This window comes from Oryx dammah, unplaced genomic scaffold, assembly GCF_014754425.2.
Source record: "Oryx dammah isolate SB20612 unplaced genomic scaffold, SCBI_Odam_1.1 HiC_scaffold_25, whole genome shotgun sequence".
NCBI classification, from domain to species: domain Eukaryota; kingdom Metazoa; phylum Chordata; class Mammalia; order Artiodactyla; family Bovidae; genus Oryx; species Oryx dammah.
The window spans coordinates 20,880,831-20,898,960 of record NW_024070209.1 but is presented as its reverse complement, the minus strand read 5'-3'; the positions used below and the strand labels follow the sequence as shown (position 1 = coordinate 20,898,960).

General features: G+C 39.2%; 1 protein-coding gene across 4 annotated transcripts in view; it reads left to right on the top strand.

Annotated features, from left to right (window-relative positions):
* Positions 1-18,130, top strand: part of DHX57 (DExH-box helicase 57) — a 66,220-nt gene that overhangs the window by 17,118 nt on the left and 30,972 nt on the right. For all 4 annotated transcript variants that reach the window (XM_040224675.1, XM_040224673.1, XM_040224672.1 and 1 more), the window contains 7 exons: positions 720-1,558; positions 3,110-3,288; positions 4,998-5,119; positions 6,187-6,382; positions 6,932-7,056; positions 14,689-14,822; positions 15,718-15,772. In XM_040224675.1, coding sequence (XP_040080609.1) covers positions 720-1,558; positions 3,110-3,288; positions 4,998-5,119; positions 6,187-6,382; positions 6,932-7,056; positions 14,689-14,822; positions 15,718-15,772 — 1,650 coding nt within the window. The remainder of the gene's footprint in view (positions 1-719; positions 1,559-3,109; positions 3,289-4,997; positions 5,120-6,186; positions 6,383-6,931; positions 7,057-14,688; positions 14,823-15,717; positions 15,773-18,130) is intronic.

The window sequence follows — 18,130 nt, the reverse complement described above, 5'->3', positions numbered from 1 at the left end:
GGTGTGGGTTCTGCAGTAATGCTTCCCTGTAGTGGGTTCCAGCAGTAATACTTCCCTGTAGTGTGGGTTCTAGCAGTAATACTTGCCTGTAGTGTGGGTTCTAGCAGTAATGCTTCTTTGTAGTGTGGGTTCTAGCAGTAAGGCTTCCCTGTGGTGTGGGTCATAGCAAGACTTGATAGTCTCAGTGTTCTCTCTTTTAGATAGGTAGGTGAAGTAGGAGTTAGTATTATCAGGGAGACTTCTTCGGGATACAGCCCCTGCCTCTCTACACTTAGATCATCACATCTATGGTTTTCTGATTGTGGTTTTTTTTCATGGTTTTATTTATTTATTTTGGCTGTGCTGGGCCTTCATTGCTATGCGGGCTTTTATCTAGGTGTGGCGAGGCAGAAGCTACTCTAGTTGCATGTGTGGGCTTCTCACCGAAGTGGCTTCTCTCGTTGTGGAGCGTTGGGTCTAGGGCTCATGGGGTCGGTAGTTGTGGCTCCTGGGTTCTAGAGCACAGACTCGATAGTTGCAGCACATGGGCTTCGTTGCTCCGCAACATGTGGGATCTAACTGGATCAGGGATCGAGCTCGAGTCTCCTGCACTGGCAGATGGATTCTTTACCACTGAGCCACCAGGGAAGGCCCACATACATGGATTTAAATGAGTTTCTCTTTTGTGGTTTGATACTACTTTTTGACATGTCTTTTTTTATCATGTTTCACAATGGCAGGTATGGTTTCCACACTGAACACTGTCAGGCAGCACTGAGGACTTGCGATGGAGACGTGGGGGCATCACTGGAACACCTGCTCACCCAGTGCTTTTCAGAGACATTTGGAGAGAGGATGAAGATATCTGAGGCAGCTGCACACACGAGCTTGGATGAGTGTGTGGAACAGCGACAGGAAGAGGCATTTGCTCTCAAGTCAATCTGTGGAGAAAAATTTATAGAAAGAATTCAAAACAGAGTCTGGACCATTGGATTAGAACTGGAGTATCTGACAAGTAAATTCTGCAAATTCAAGCAAAAGGAAAGTACCAAAAATATACAGGAGGCTTCACTTGAAGTCTGCAAATTTTACCTCAAAGGAAATTGTAAATTTGGATCAAAGTGCAAATTTAAACATGAAGTGCCCCCAAATCAAATTGTCGGAAGAGTCGAAAGAAATGTAGATGATTCTCATCTAAATGCTAATGAAGATGCGTCCTTTTTATATGAACTTGAAATTCGATTTTCTAAAGACCACAAATACCCCTACCAAGCTCCCCTCGTGGCATTTTATTCCACCAATGAGAATCTACCTCTGGCTTGTCGTTTACATATTTCTGAGTTCCTTTATGGCAAAGCCCTGACGTTTGCAGAAACTTCAGAACCTGTTGTATATTCTTTGATAACCCTTTTAGAGGAAGAATCAGAAATAACCAAGTTACTAACAAAGACCCATCACAAGTACAGTGTCCCTCCTGTGAACTTTCTGCCAGTATCACCTGGAACCAGACTAAATAATCCTGTCTGTCGAAAACCAGTGATTCCAAGTAATTCGTTTTCTTCGAATCAAATTCCAGAAGGTACGTAAGGCACTGACCAGGTGGAGGGTGTTATGGAGTGGGGCATTTGGAATGATGGATTAGAGAAATCAGAAGTTCTGAGGGCTGATCTGGGATCTCCAGGGATCTTAGGCAAGTCATTCTCCTCAGTTTAAGGGCAAAAAGGAATGAGAATCCCCTGAACTGTGACTAACTTTCATTGTAAGGCCCAGTTGTGTCACTGTATTCTGGCTCACTGAATCAATCAAAAGTTTATAGTGATGTGTATAAGCTTATTTTACCAGGTGAGGGCTGGAAGAACCTTAAAGCATCCTTTCAGAAAATCTGCTTCATTTAACCCATTTGGTTTCATGTGATTACTTCTGATACTGTCTATAGGATTACTTTCAAATGAGTTTTTAGAGATACTTCTCTTTCTGGACCACTGTCCATACCCTCCTGCTTTTACCATGGTAGACCCCCAAAATTCATCAGGGCAGGGCTCTCTTTATGAATCCCTAAATCCTCAAATAGAGAAATGTTTGTACAAGCCTATGGCTTTCTCCAGATCCAGATGTGCTATACAGAAGTTACTCCCTTTCAAAGTTCACCATAGGATTCAGAGAAACAAGTTTTTATTATTTCCCAAGAGTTCCTCAATAGACGTCAACAGGTAGAGAACAGTGAAACCACCAAGATGTGGATGCTAGACAGCTGGCTGGGTTCACTCACCTGCCCCTTGACTTACTCCCAACTTGCAGCTAGTTCTGGCACATGGGACTTGGATGTATTCCTCAAGAAATGACAAAGTATGTGTCATGGATTTTGGTGGGAGGAATAACAGCTTTATTAATATATAATTTACACCATGAAATTCACCCTTTTGAAGTGTACAATTCAGTGATTTTTAGTATATCACAGAATTGCACATCCATGACCACTGTTTAATTCTGGGACATTTTCATCACCCCATAAAGAAACACCATACCTGTTAGCAAGTCACTCCTCATTTCTCCCTTTCCCCAAGCCCTAACAACCATGAGTCTACATTCTGTCTCTGTGGATTTGCCTGTTCTGGACATTTCATGGAAATGAAATCATACGGTAAATACATGGCTCTTTGTAATTGGTGTCTTTCACTTAGCATACACAATGTTTTCCAGGTTCATCCATGTTGTAGCATGTATCAGTACTTCATTCCTTTTAATTACTGAATAATATTCCATTATATGGACATACCACATTTTATTTATTGATTAATCATTTGATAGTCATTTGGGTTATATTGTGTCATGGAAATTTAGGGACGCCTGCAAATATTTAAATCCTTAATTAATAAGGCATGCCATGATTTTCTTTTCTTTGTTCTTAACTTGGTTTAAGCAAAGCCATTTATACTTGATGATAAGTTTATTTGAAGATGCATTTTAAATTCTTTAGCAGTAGTAGTGTAGAAATGAATGAATTTGTTTTATTCAAGCCTTAACTGTTTCTCTATTATGATTTTTGTTGTTACTTTGTTAGATAGTAACTTTCCCCCTTTGCTAAAGAAAGGGCTCCATATCGAAAACATTTCCTTTTATCCCCTTCAAGTTGAAAAAGAATCAGAGCCTGAGGAGGAGACAGATGAGGATGAAGGTCCAGCACCAGTTATGGTGGAGAATGAAAGCTATGTCAACCTTAAGAAAAAGATTTCCAAAAGATATGACTGGCAGGCAAAATCAGTACATGCTGAAAATGTCAAAATCTGCAAGCAGTTCCGAATAAAACAGGTAGGGTATTCTAAGAGAATGGCTGGTATTGCCTCTCTAATGTATGGATGAAGGGATTAGGAATTAGGAAGCTTTGGCTACTCTCCATAGTATACTTTCAGTCTTTTACTCTGATTAATCAGTCGAAGTTTCTGCATGCCACCACAAACTTGGATGCATGTTCTAACTAATTTTGGAAAATCTGATGGCTGATGAAAATGCAATATGTATATACCAAATATTCTGCGAATCATGTGGCTTTGGTACTGTGATAGAAATCTGATAAATGAAAGAAAAATTAGTACTGTGATTTACATTAGAAATACCAGTGTAGAAAAGGATAAGGAGGGACTCAACCCTATTTCAAGGCCTCCCGGAATAAATCATTTATCCAAGGTCACATAGCTGCTAAGGTTTCAAGCTAATTCTGTTTCCAAAGTTCATATTGTTTTACCTCATTCACATGAAGATTATTTTAAAAGAATTCATTAAGTGAACTGTCAGGGTAGAGTTGGATGTAGGATAAAGATGAGTTACTTAAACTAGTTTGGGGATTGGATTAGATGCTGTCTAAGAGCTCTTCAACTTTAAAGTTCTGTGATTCTGATTTTTGACATAGTATTAACACAAGTACATATATGCAACACCCATAGAGTGTCAAATTGAATTAAAAAATCATACCGTAAATAATGGTAGAAATTAAAAATTACACATTCAGTTTGAGTAGTGTGTTTACAGTGGTAAATTTATATGATTATATACAGATAATGTATATGTTAATATAAATCCCTTACATTAGTCAAAAATACATCCACAGTTTTGACCTATAGTACAACGTTTATAGCATTGGCCATTAGATGTCAAAGGGAGTTATATAGATGTGGTGATTGACCGAAAACCCTTTAGTGAGTGTTCTTAACTGTTGATTTTGATAAAAATCTGATGCTGTGTAGAGCTGCACTGTTCTATATGGTAGCCTCTAGCCGTGTGTAGGAGAAGGCAATGGCAACCCACTCCGGTACTCTTGCCTGGAAAATCCCATGGACGGAGAAGCCTGGTAGGCTGCAGTCCATGGGGTCTCGAAGAGTCGGGCACGACTGAGCGACTTCACTTCACTTTTCACTTTCATGCATTGGAGAAGGAAATGGCAACCCACTCCAGTATTCTTGCCTGGAGAATCCCAGGGACAGAGGAGCCTAGTGGGCTGCCGTCTATGCGGTCGCACAGAGTCGAACACGACTGAAGCGACTTAGCGGCGGCAGCAGCCATGTGTAGCTATTTAAAGTTTAATTAAAATTAAGTATAATAAAAATTTCAGTTGCTTGATGTTATTTAAATGCTCAATAGCCACATGTAGCCAGAGGTTGCTGTATTGGACAGTGCAAATATAGACCATTACCATCACTACAGAAAGTTCTGTTGAATAGTGCTGGTGTAGAGATTGTTACAAAAAGAGCTGGATAGGTGCTAGGCAAGAGGGGTTTTTTCAAAGATCCTTCAGTTTATTCAGATGTAGGAAAGCCACACAGATTCCACAGCTTGTTCTGGCAGGTTCTCTGAACAGCCTTCTGACCAGCATCCCACCCCCAACAAATCTTCACTTTCTATCCCTAAGCAAATTGATGAAGAAAGGACAGAAAAGGTATGTCTAACTTTGGAATTCCATGTTCAGAGCTTCATGAAAGGTTATTCAGAGTAACCAAACTGATGTCTTATTTTTGTTCTATTAGGCCTCCAGACAGTTCCAGTCAGTTCTACAAGAAAGACAGTCTCTCCCTGCTTGGGAAGAAAGAGAAAACATTCTCAAAATGTTGAGCAAGCACCAAGTGCTTGTTATAAGTGGTATGACTGGGTAAGAATGTAATTTATTTGTAATGCAGATGTCATCTGTGAATATGGTGTGTGCCCTGGCTACCACTGCTAGTTCTTCTTTGAAAAAGGAGAAAACAGTAGCTGGTGTTATTTGTGCTTTTTCCTGTCAAATATTAAATAATATCTCACAGAGGCAAACATGGTGGCAACTGTAACCAATTCAAAACAAAACTCGGAAGTTTGGGAATTGATAGACTGTTGCCTAGAGTCAGTTTAAAGCAAAATGCCTAGCCGAAGGCTTTTAACAAGACCCATTTAAAAATGTAAAGAATAGTTCCAGACCATTTAGCTTGAAATTCTTCATCTCAATTTATTCTGAATTCCTTAAAGCTTTTGTTTAAGAACAGCTTAGGGTATCTTACTGTTTCTGTTTCACACTCTCCCTGTGTTATCCAAACCTATTTAGCAGGGACAAGCTGCAGGCTTAATTTAATTCTGTATTTGGTGGTTTAGTCACTAAGTCATGTCCGACTCTTGCGACCCCATGGACTATAACCTGCCAGGCTCCTCTGTCCATGGGATTCTCCAGGCTAGAATACTGGAGTGGGTTGCCATTTCTGTGTTTACACGTTTTCAATTTAATTTGTGCCCAGACTCACAGATATAGTAGTAACTTTGTATCTTCCAGTTTCTTGTCTTTTAAACTTCAGTCTATTATTTATAGTCAAGCAATGCCACACCAACGGGAAAAACAAAGTATTTTAATAATCATAAGATAATACTCCTGTTGCTCTAGGATTCATATGTAGAGTTCACATTCCTGGAGGCATTTATAGACCTTAAGCTACTATTTATTCAATGGTCCCAGTTTTACAAATAATAAACTGTTATTTGATTGCTCTGTTAATCTCAGTGCAAATTCCTAGGAGTTACCAGCTGTAGGTAATAAGTCAGTAGGTAGGTTTGGAAGATAGATGAAACTGAACAACTTTTATTCTGATTAGCTTTCTTAACTTTGCTCATTGCGTATGATTGCTTCTTCAGTTAAGTAGCACTTAAAAACCCTCATTTTAGGACTTATTTGTCCTACATCTTTTTGACATACAGATGTGGGAAAACCACACAGATTCCACAGTTTATTCTGGATGATTCTCTGAATGGACCACCTGAGAAGGTGGCTAACATCATCTGTACCCAACCCCGACGAATCTCTGCCATCTCTGTTGCTGAGCGCGTTGCTAAAGAAAGGGCAGAAAGAGTGGGTCTGACCGTGGGATACCAGATCCGGTTAGAAAGTGTCAAGGTTTGTATGCTCTTCTTATTTCCTGATGACAGAAATTTAAATTTTTCAAGTACAAAGAGCCATTGGTGTCTGGATAGTCACGGGCAAGTTGGTATATATACTTCAACAGGGCTGAAGTACTTTTAGACATATTTTGGTTTAAACTGTTATTGGGCTATACTTAATTTCCTCTATAAAGACCTTCTGTTCTTTTTTGGCAGAAGTGATCTAGTAAGTGCTGCCTTATTCCTAAGACTGGGACTTAATCCATTTAATCAAATATAGAATGAATAAATTTAGAATTTGTTTCATCATTCACTTTAATCTTTATGTTTTATAATAATTTTTAAATGCTTTGTATGACTCCTAAAATTTTCATCTGAAGTGGGAAAGCTTTTGTTGTTATTGCCAGCAAGAAACTATGCATTTAGTCTCTTGGTTTATATTAAATGGAACTGCTGGTGTGTTCAATATTCTTTATCCCTACCCATTAAAAATGGCCTTGCTGGGTAAGTGTTTCCTTTTTTCAAAAATTTCATTAACATTTTCTGTGCTCTTTTTACGTGTAAGTCCTCAGCCACCAGATTGTTATACTGCACCACAGGAGTGCTGCTAAGAAGGCTAGAGGGAGACACAGCTCTACAGGGAGTCACCCATATCATTGTTGATGAAGTTCATGAGAGGACAGAAGAAAGGTAAAACAAAGATTTTCCAAATGAGCACCACATACATAGAATGGAGACAAGGCTGAAAGAATTTTGTTCTGCTTCCAGTTCAGTTCCTTGGGGCTAGTAATGGTAGTTACCATAGAGAAGGCCTAAGCTAAAGAAGAGGACCTGCTTTCCTGGTCTCCAGGGTCTGTGACACGGAAAATGCTAGGCAGCACACGTTCATCACTGGAAGAGTCATCCTGTTAGATGGACATCATCTAGTAAGAGGCACCTTGCTGAGCTGGGCACTGTACTTAGCAGGGGTGTCACGTGTAATGCATGTTGCAGCTGATGGCTTAGTCAGTATGTGCTTCCTTCTTTATTCATTTGGCCAGTCATTCAGTCCTGATGTGCTAAGTGCTAAGTTGCTTCAGTCATTTCCCACCCTTTGCAACCACGTGCACTGTAGCCTGGCAGTCTCCCCTGTCCATGGAATTCTCCAGGCAGGAATACTGGAGTGGGTTGCCATGCCCTTTTCCAAGGGGAGCTTCCCAACCCAGGGATCGAAACCATGTCTCTTACATCTCCTGCACTGACAGCCGGATTCTTTACCACTAGCACCACCTGGGAAGCCCATTCAGTTCTGATATTCATTCATATATTTATTCAGCCTGTATTAAGTGCCAGGTGTATTAAGGTGGTGTACTAATTGCTGTAGATACTATAGGGAACAAACTCATGGTTCCCCTTCATCTCTTATGGTCTGCTAGGAAAAACAAATAATAATCAGGTAAATAACTACAAATTGGAATAAGTACCATAAAGGAGTAAACAGGAAGCTGTGTTTGCGGGGAGAGAGCCTTGAGATAGTAGAGATGATGTCTCTGAAGAAATTACATTTAAATTAAAAACAGAAGTATGGAAAGGAGTCTCATGAGACATAAGAGGGCAAGAAAGGCATTTGCAAAGACTCTGCAGTAGCAAAAGGCTCCATGAGTTTAAAAACTAGGGGAAAGCCAGTGAAGCTGAAAGCATTTCAGTAGTCAAATGAGAGGAAAGGTGACAGCTTAAAAAAAAGGCAGGAAGCTATGCACTGTGAATAATGAAGCATTTGGATTTTACTTTAATGGAATTATGTCATTAAAGGCTTGAAATATAAAACAAAAAGTCTCAATATTTTAAAAGGAAGGACCATTAAATAGATGGCATTAATCACAGCTTGTCATGTAGTTGCTATTTTTCAGTCGCTAAGTTGTGTCCAACTCACCGCGACCCCATGGACTACAGCATGCCAGGCTCCCCTGTCCCTCACTGTCTCCTGGACTTTGCTTAGATTCATGTCCATTGAGTCAATGATGCTCTCCAGCCATCTCATCCTCTGCCGCCCTTTTCTTTTGCCTTCAGTCTTTCTCAGCATCAGGGTCTTTTCCAGTGAGTCAGCTGTTCTCATCAGGTGGCCAAAGTATTGGCATTTCAGCTTCAGAATCAGTCCTTCCAATGAATTTTTGGGGTTGATTTCCTTTAGGATTGACTGGTTTGATCTCCTTGCAGTCCAAGGGACTCTCAAGAATCTTCTCCAGCAACACAATTCAAAGGCATCAATTCTTCAGTGCTCAGTCTTTTTTATGGTCCAGTGGTCAAATCCATACATGACTTCTGGAAAAACCAAAACTTTGACTATATGGACCTTTGTCGGCAAAGTGATGTCTTTGCTTTTTAACACGCTGTCTAGGTTTGTCATAACTTTTCTTCCAAGGAGCAGGCGTCTTTTAATTTCATGGTTGCAGTCACTGTCCACAGTGATTTTAGAGCCCAAGGAGAGGAAATCTGTCACTGCTTCCAATTTTTCCCCACCTATTTTCCATGAAGTTATGGGACCAGATGCCATGATCTTAGTTTTTTGAATGTTGAGTTTTAAGCCAGCTTTTTTATTCTCTTCTTTCAACCTCATTCAGACTTAAATTGAAGAAAGTAGGGAAAACCACAAGACCATTCAGGTATGACCTAAATCAAATCCTTTACAATTATACTGTGGAAGTGACAAATAGATTCAAGGGATTAGATCTGATAGAGTGCCTGAAGAACTATGGATGGAGATTCGTGACATTGTACAGGAGGCAGTGATCAAGGCCATCCCCAAGAAAAAGAAATGCAAAAAGGTAAAATGGTTGTCTGAGGAGGCCTTACAAATAGCTGAGAAAAGAAGAGAAGCGAAAGGCAAAGGGGAAAAGGAAAGATATACCCATTTAAGTGCAGAGTGCCAAAGAATAGCAAGGAGAGATAAGAAAGACTTCCTCAGTGATCAGCGAAAAGTAATAGAGGAAAACAACGAATGGAAAAGACTAGAGATCTCTTTAAGAAAATTAGAGATACCAAGGGAACATTTCATGCAAAGATGGGCACAATAAAGGACAGAAATGGTATGAACCTAACAGAAGCAAAAGATATTAAGAAGAGGTGGCAAGAATACACAGAACGATACAAAAAAGATCTTCTTGACCCAGATAACCACGATGGTGTGATCACTCACCTAGAGCCAGACATCCTGGAATGCGAAGTCAAGTGGACCTTAGGAAGTGTCACCACGAATAAAACTAGGTGGTGATGGAATTTCAGTTGAGCTGTTTAAAATCCTAAAAGATGATGCTGTGAAAATGCTGCACTCAATATGCCAGCAAATTTGGAAAACTCAGCAGTGGCCACAGGACTGGAAAAGGTCAGTTTTCATTCCAATCCCAAAGAAAGGAAATGCCAAAGAATGTTCAAAGTACCACACAATTGCACTCATCTCACACACTAGCAAAGTAATGCTCAAAATTCTCCAAGCCAGGCTTCAACAATACGTGAACCATGAACTTCCAGATGTTCAAGCTGGATTTAGAAAAGGCAGAGGAACCAGAGATCAAATTGCCAACACCCGTTGGATCATCAAAAAAGCAAGAGGATTCCAGAAAAACATCTGCTTTATTGACTATGCCAAAGCCTTTTACTGTGTGGATCACAACAAACTGTGGAAAATTCAAGAGATGGGAATAGCAGACCACCTTACCTGCCTCCTGAGAAATCTTTATGCAGGTCAAGAAGCAACAGTTAGAACTAGACATGGAACATCAGAATGGTTCCAAATTGGGAAAGGAGTACGTCAAGGCTGTATATTGTCACCCTGCTTATTTAACTTATATGCAGAAACGCATCATGAGAGACGCTGGGCAGGATTAAGCACAAACTGGAATCAAGATTGCTGGGAGAAATTTCAATAACAGATATGCAGGTGACACCACTTTCATGGCAGAAAGCAAAGAACTAAAAAGCCTCTTGATAAAAGTGAAAGAGAGTGAAAAAGTTGGCTTAAAGCTCAACATTCAGAAAACTAAGATCATGGCACCTGGTCCCATCACTTCATGGCAAATAGATGGGGAAACAATGGAAACAGTGAGAAACTTTATTTTGGGGGGCGCTCCAACATCACTGCAGATGCTGACTGCAGCCATGAAATTAAGAGATGCTTGCTCCTTGGAAGAAAAGCTATGACAAACCTAGAGAGCATATTAAAAAGCAGAGACATTACTTTACCAGCAGAGGTCCATCTAATCAAAGCTATGGGTTTTCCAGTAGTCATGTATGGATGTGAGAGTTGGACCATAAGAAAAGCTGAGCGCCAAAGAATTGATGCTTTTGAACTGTGGTTTTGGGGAAGACTCTTGAGAGTCCCATGGACTCCAAGATCCAACCAGTCAATCTTAAAGGAAATCAGTCCTGAATATTCATTGGAAGGACTGATGCTGAAGCTGAAACTCCAAAACTTTGGCTTCCTGATGTGAAGAACTGACTCACTGGAAAAGACCCTGATGCAGGGAAAGATTGAAGGCAGGAGGAGAAGGGGACAACAGAGGATGAGAGGGTTGGATGACATCACCAACTTGATGGGATGTGAGTTTGAGCAAGCTCTGGGAGTTGGTGATAGACAGGGAAGCCTGGCGTGCTACAGTCCATGGGATCTCAAAGAGTCAGACACAACTGAGCAACTGAACTGAACTGAACTGAACTGAAGAGGTTCTTTAGTTCCTCTTCACTTTCTGTCATTAGAGTGGTATCATTGCCATGTCTGAGGTTGTTGATATTTCTCCTGGCAATCTTGTCATGTAGATCATGCTGTAAAGCAGAAGAGTAATGGGAAAAAGAGATGATCCTGTGAAAATAATGAGGCTTTTGCCAAAAGGGCTATACTGTTAAAATTATCTTGAGAAGAAGAAAAGTCTAAGTTAAGTTGATGGGCTGACAGAGAAGCCAAAACAGATCATAGTAAAACTAAAAAGGAGAAAGAAACACCTGTGAAAAGAGGTCCCAGCTACTGTTGAGAAACAGTTTTCAAGAACTGAACAGGGAAGACATGCAACCAGAAGACTGTTAGAAAAAATAAATAACACTGATCTAGTTATAAACAGGAAATATACAGAAATTTGAAACTAAAGAAAAAGATTTTTATATAAAAAGAATAGATCAGGGAATTCCCTGACGATCCAGTGGTTAGTACTCAGCACTTTCACTGCTGGGTCCCCAGTTTTGATCCCTGGTCAGCAGCCCATGGGGGTCACAGAGTCAGACACGACTGAACACACACATACACGTAGTCCATGGGGGTCACAGAGTCAGACACGACTGAACACACACATACACGCAGTCCATGGGGGTCACATAGAGTCGGACACGACTGAACACACACATACACACACACAAGGCACTGAGATCCTGCAAGCCGCGTGGTGTAGCCAAAACATTGTTTTAAATAATAATAAATAAAAATAATTCCTAGAACAAAACAATAATAAATTGTAAGTAGCTGTATAGAAAGCACTGAAAATCTATGTTTGAGGGGCAAATCATCTTTCTGCAAAGACTCAGAGAACAGTGGGGAAAAAGTAAATGGTAAATAGCGTCAGTTTGCAGCTACATGGTAAAATGAACATTTGAAAAAAAAAACTAAGAATCACTGAACAGCTCTGAAGAAGAAATCAAAGCATTCTACCAAAATAATAATATTTAAATGATCGTATTCTAAAAATTTTTAAATTTTAGGGGAAGTTATTTTGAACATAAAAAATAACTCTGGGTTTTATAACATTTATGCTTCCACAGACTCAAAGAAACTGGAGGATAGCACTGAATCCGGTTCCTGGCTGCAATGGTGTTCTCAGAAAAAGATTCTTATAAAAACTTAATGACATATAGGGGCTTCCCTAATGGTTCAGCAGTAAAGAATCTGCCTGCAGTGCAGGAGTCAGGGTTCATTCCCTGGTCAGGAAGATCCCCTGGAGGAGGGCATGGCAGCCCACTCCAGTATTCTTGCCTGGAGAATCCCATGGACCAAGGAGCCTGGAGGGGCTACAGTTCTTAAGGTTGCAAAGAGTTGGACACAGCTGAAGCGACTTAGCACACACAGTGACATATAGAATATTAGCAGTTAAAAACTCAAAATATTTTCACATCTGAATAAAGATAACACACTGGAGAAGGGAGATTTGAGAATTTACAAATACCAGTCTATGGGAATGAACTGTTGAAATTATAAGAAAAAGTAGAGGAATTATAACAAAAAGTAGGGAATAAGTGACTGAAAAAGGCAGAAAATAGCAAATTCTAGGAACTAAGATCAGTTAAGAAATAAGATAAAAGGTTGAATAAGAGAAAAATTAAAATTTTTAATAAATTTTTTGATCATAGAGACAGCATTATTTTAACACATTTAGGCAATGTCAAGAAAATCTTCCCTTATAGAATGGCTAATTACATGTTAGAATTTGGTCTGTTTTCTTCTGGGAGTATATATTGGGAGGTAGGAAAGAGATGTGTGTCCATAAACACTATTGGGATTATATAGTGTGTGCTGCTTTTGATCTAATATTTAATAGCATGAACTGTCTTTGAAATTATTATTAATAATTGCATGAGGGAATTCTAATATATGGATATATCATAAATTATTGGGTTGGCCAAAAACCCAAATTAAGTTTTTGGCCAACTGAATACCTAACCACTTGCCTATTGTTACATTATTTTCCTATTCCCTAAAATAGAAACAGAAAACTCATAAATGTAATTAAATTATCTCATTAAAGAAAACTAAGTAGTATAAGGATATACTCATGAAAAATTGAAACAGTGTAGATAAAGCAAAAGTCCCCTGTAACACTCTCAAATCATTCTTGATCCCTTCCCCAAAGATAACTGCAGCAGTCAGATTGGTGATAAATATTAATTTATATGCTTGCTTTGTCAGAAATAGGTACTTTTGTTTCATGACCTTTTTTTCTTTGACAAATTATATATTCATTTAGTAAATCAACAAGCATTTATTGAGCACCTGCTATATCCCAGGCATTGGTCTAGGTACTAAAGTAGTATCTTGTAGAACAAAACCAAAATCCCTGTCCTCATAGAGCTTGCATTCTAGTGAGAGAGCCCAACACTGAGCAAGATAAAGAAGTAAAATATAAGGTATGTTTGTTAAGTGCTAAGAAGAGAAAGGGTAATATGAAATGCAAGGTATCAGAGCATTTGCTATTTTAAACATGGTGGCCAGGGAAGGCCTCGCTGAAATCGCACATTTTGAGTCAAGATTTGAAGAAAGTGACTGAGTGAGCTTACCTCTGTGAGTATCTGGGAGAAGCCCTTTCTAGGCACATTAATACATGCAAGGGACCTGAGATCCATGTCTCAAAGACATCAAGGAGAACATTGTGGCTGAAGCCAAGTGAACAAGAGGAAGAGGGACAGGAAATGAGCAGTGGGGCTGCAGATTCTGCGGCCTCATTAGTAAGAACTTTGGTAAGTCATTTGAAGGATGTTGAGCAGAAGAGTGGAACAGTCAGGTTTACATTTGAACAGAATTATTGGTCTGCCATATTGAGAATATATTTCAAGAGGTCAAGGGCTGGGGAAACCAGTTAGGCCTTTGATGTTCTTTGGTACATAGCGTTCTACAGCGTGGGTTCTTTTTCCACTAACAGTATGGCTTAGAGATGTTTTCATGTCTGTATCTAGAGTTCTGCTCTATTCCTTTTATCTGCCTCATGTTTTTCCTTAGAATGGATGATACTGTCTTAATTAACCATTTTTTGATTGATAGACATTTCAGTAGTTTCCATTGATTTACAAACTATGCTATAATGAAAATCATTGTGTATGCCTCTTTATGTACATATAGATATCAAGAGGTAGAATTATCAAATGTAATGATAAATCCTGTTGGTATTTTTATTGGTACTACACATATTTGGACTTCCCCGGTGGCTCAGACGGTAAAGCGTCTGCCTACAACACGGGAGACCTGGGTTCAATCCCTAGGTTGGGAAGATCTCCTGGAGAAGGAAGTGGCAACCTACTGCAGTATTCTTGCCTGGAAAATCCCATGGATGGAGGAACCTGGTAGGCTGCAGTCCATGGGGTCGCAAAGAGTCGGACACGACTGAGCGACATTTACTTTACTTTACACATATTTTAGTTTATTTGATGGGAAATTGATAGCATTAAATCTTTACATCTAGAAACATGATACATCTTTCTCAGAATGTTGCAATTTTTTTTCACATAGGTATTATACTTGAAATATGTCAAAGTTTATTAATTTTCATATGTTAAATTTGTTTGATCCTCAGGTGTTTCTTTTATTTCCTCTAGTGACTTCTTACTGCTAGTTTTGAAAGACATTGTGTTGCAGAGACCAACTCTTCAAGTTATTCTGATGAGTGCAACCTTAAACGCTGAGCTCTTTTCAGAATATTTTAATTCCTGCCCAGTTATCACTATACCAGGTGATTAAAATGCATCATTAAATAAGTATTGTCCTAATAAGCAAATACAATTATTTTAAAGTTCATTTGAGATATAAATGAATAAGTATTTATACCTCCTTCTAGAGAAGAATGATTTGTTTGTAACAAAATCATAACCATATAATGAAATTAATAAAGAGGTAATGTTATATTCATTTACTGGGAGATTTTAATTTATATGTGTTTTTAAAAAAAGTCTAGGTGATTGGATTTCTAGCATTCTGTTGTGTTTAATATAAAAATGTGAATTTATAATGTAATCTGTCATAAAGATGAAAGTTGTATCCATATATAGCATATTTGTTCATTGATGAATTCTGCTAAATTTCTGGATATTGACCCACTCTGGGAGTAAATTGGGTAGTCTGTGTCTTCTTTTGGTGCTTTCAGTCTCATTGTGGGATTAATTTATCACCTTGGGCTTTTGGCTTATCCTTCTGCAGTTGATTGCTAAAGGAACAGTTTGGAAACACTGATAATAGTACTACTTGTTCTGGTTATAGAGGATATCAACAGTAGATTTAAAGATGAAATTATATTCTTGATCTAGAATACAGTTTTTGACTGTTATAACGTCCCCTGTGAGAAAGGAGGTAGGGGGTGAAAAGGTATAACAGATTTTTTAAAAGAGGTAAACGTCATATTAGCAAATGATCATTTCTCCAACTATACACTTGTTTTATTTATTAACGGGAATCTACTCCTTCCAATTTTTATCATCAAAAGTGTTTTTTGGATACTTTTAAGACCACAGAGCAAATAGTACCTTATTGTGCCAGGCTTCATTTTAAGAAAATTTTACATATACAAACAATTTCAAGATAGTTGAATGGGTAGTCTGAGACTTACTTGTTCTGTCTTCTTGTTTTTCTAGGTCGTACATTTCCTGTTGATCAGTATTTTCTGGAAGATGCAATTGCTGTGACAAGGTAAGGAAGATATTATTTATTAAGGTTTGATGAAAGTCCTTGAAAACAAAAAAACTATTTTACCTCATTGTGCCCAGATACTGATAAATGTGTTATTTTTTCTTCTAATTTTTCAATTTTAGCATTTTGCTTTCCCCTTTCAGCAAATATTTACTATTCAAATTGTTTGAATTCACAGGCAATCTATGTTCAGTTCAGTTCAGTTCAGTCGCTCAGTCGTGTCTGACTCCTTGCGACCACATGGATCACAGCATGCCAGGCCTCCCTGTCCATCACCAACTCCCAGGGTTCATTCAAACTCATGTCCATCAAGTCGGTGATGCCATCCAGCCATCTCATCCTCGGTCGTCCCCTTCTCCTCCTGCCCCCAATCCCTCCCAGCATCAGAGTCTCTTCCAATGAGTCAGCTCTTTGCATGAGGTGGCCAAAGTATTGGAGTTTCAGCTTTAGCATCAGTCCTTCCAGTGAATACCCAGGACTGATGTCCTTTAGAGTAGACTGGTTGGATCTCCTTGCAGTCCAAGGGACTCTCAAGAGTCTTCTCCAACACCACAGTTCAAAAGCATCAATTCTTTGGCACTCAGCTTTCTTCACAGTCCAACTCTCGCATCCATACATGACTACTGGAAAAACCATAGCCTTGACTAGACAGACCTTTGCTGGCAAAGTAATGTCTCTGCTTTTGAATATGCTCTCTAGGTTGGTCATAACTTTTCTTCCAAGGAGTAAGTGTCTTTTAATTTCATGGCTGTAGTCACCATCTGCAGTGATTTTGGAGCCCCCCAAAATAAAGTCTGACACTGTTTCCACTGTTTCCCCATCTATTTCCCATGAAGAGATGGGACCGGATGCCATGATCTTTGTTTTCTGAACGTTGAGCTTTAAGCCAACTTTTCCACTCTCCTCTTTCACTTTCATCAAGAGGCTTTTTAGTTCCTCTTCACTTTCTGCCATAAGGGTGGTGTCATCTGCATATCTGAGGTTATTGATATTTCTCCCGGCAATCTTGATTCCAGCTTGTGCTTCTTCCAGTCCAGCATTTCTCATGATGTACTCTGCATAGAAGTTAAATAAGCAGGGTGACAATATACAGCCTTGATGTACTCCTTTTCCTATTTGGAACCACCCTGTTGTTCCATGTCCAGTTCTAACTGTTCCTTCCTGACCTGCATATAGGTTTCTCAAGAGGCAGGTCAGGTGGTCTGGTGTTCCCATCTCTCTCAGAATTTTCCACGGTTTATTGTGATCCACACAGTCAAAGGCTTTGGCATAGTCAATAAAGCAGAAAAAGATGTTTTTCTGGAACTCTCTTGCTTTTTCGATGATCCAGCGGATGTTGGCAATTTAATCTCTGGTTCCTCTGCCTTTTCTAAAACCAGCTTGAACATCTAGAAGTTCACAATTCATGTATTGCTGAAGCCTGGCTTGGAGAATTTTGAGCATTCCTTTACTAGAGTATGAGATGAGTGCGACTGTGTGGTAGTTTGAGTATTCTTTGGCATTGCCTTTCTTTGAGATTGCAGTGAAAACTGACCTTTTCCAGTCCTGTGGCCACTGCTGAGTTTTCCCAATTTGCTCGCATATTGAGTACAGCACTTTCATAGCATCATTTTTCAAGATTTGAAATAGCTCAAAGATTATATAATTATATATTTGTGTTAGCTGTTATTATCATTCTGCCTTGAAGAAGTTTGCAGTACATGTGGATATTAAGATGTGTGTTTAAGTTTGGTACTGTATAGAAGATGATAATGTCTGTTGGATGCCAGCAGATTGCTGCTTTTTGGAAAGCCTTGCTTTCTCGTTCCTATTCCGTGACCTTAAGATTCCCAGAGTTTTGTTCTTGCACTGATTCTTCTCAGGCTTATTTCAGCTGTTGCTGCTGTGATTTCAGCTGTTGCTGCTGTGCCAAGAACTCCCAAATCAGTGTCTTCATTCCTAACCTCTGAACTCCAGAATGAAAATACCTGTCACATCTGACACCTTAAATTTTTTTTCCTTCTCTCTGCTCTTTCTGTGTCTAATAAGCCCCCTCCTAATTCTTTATTTAATGATGCAGTATTCTCAGGCTAACAACCCTAGATCAGTGGTTCTCAAACTTCATAGTGCAATATCATACTTAGGGAGCTCATTAAAGTTGTGTTGTGGGCTGTATCCCATTTCCACTGAATGTGAACCTCTGGGGAAATCCTTCATCTAGTTTCCCTGTCTTTTTTCTCTCACTTTTCCAAACTCACTACCCCCAAAATTATCTTAAAGCAGATCCAAAAGCGTTCCAATGTGTTCTCCACCAGAAATAGGGCATGACGGAATCCTAGACTGGTGAAAGAATAGCCCGTGAATTGGGCAGAAGTGTTC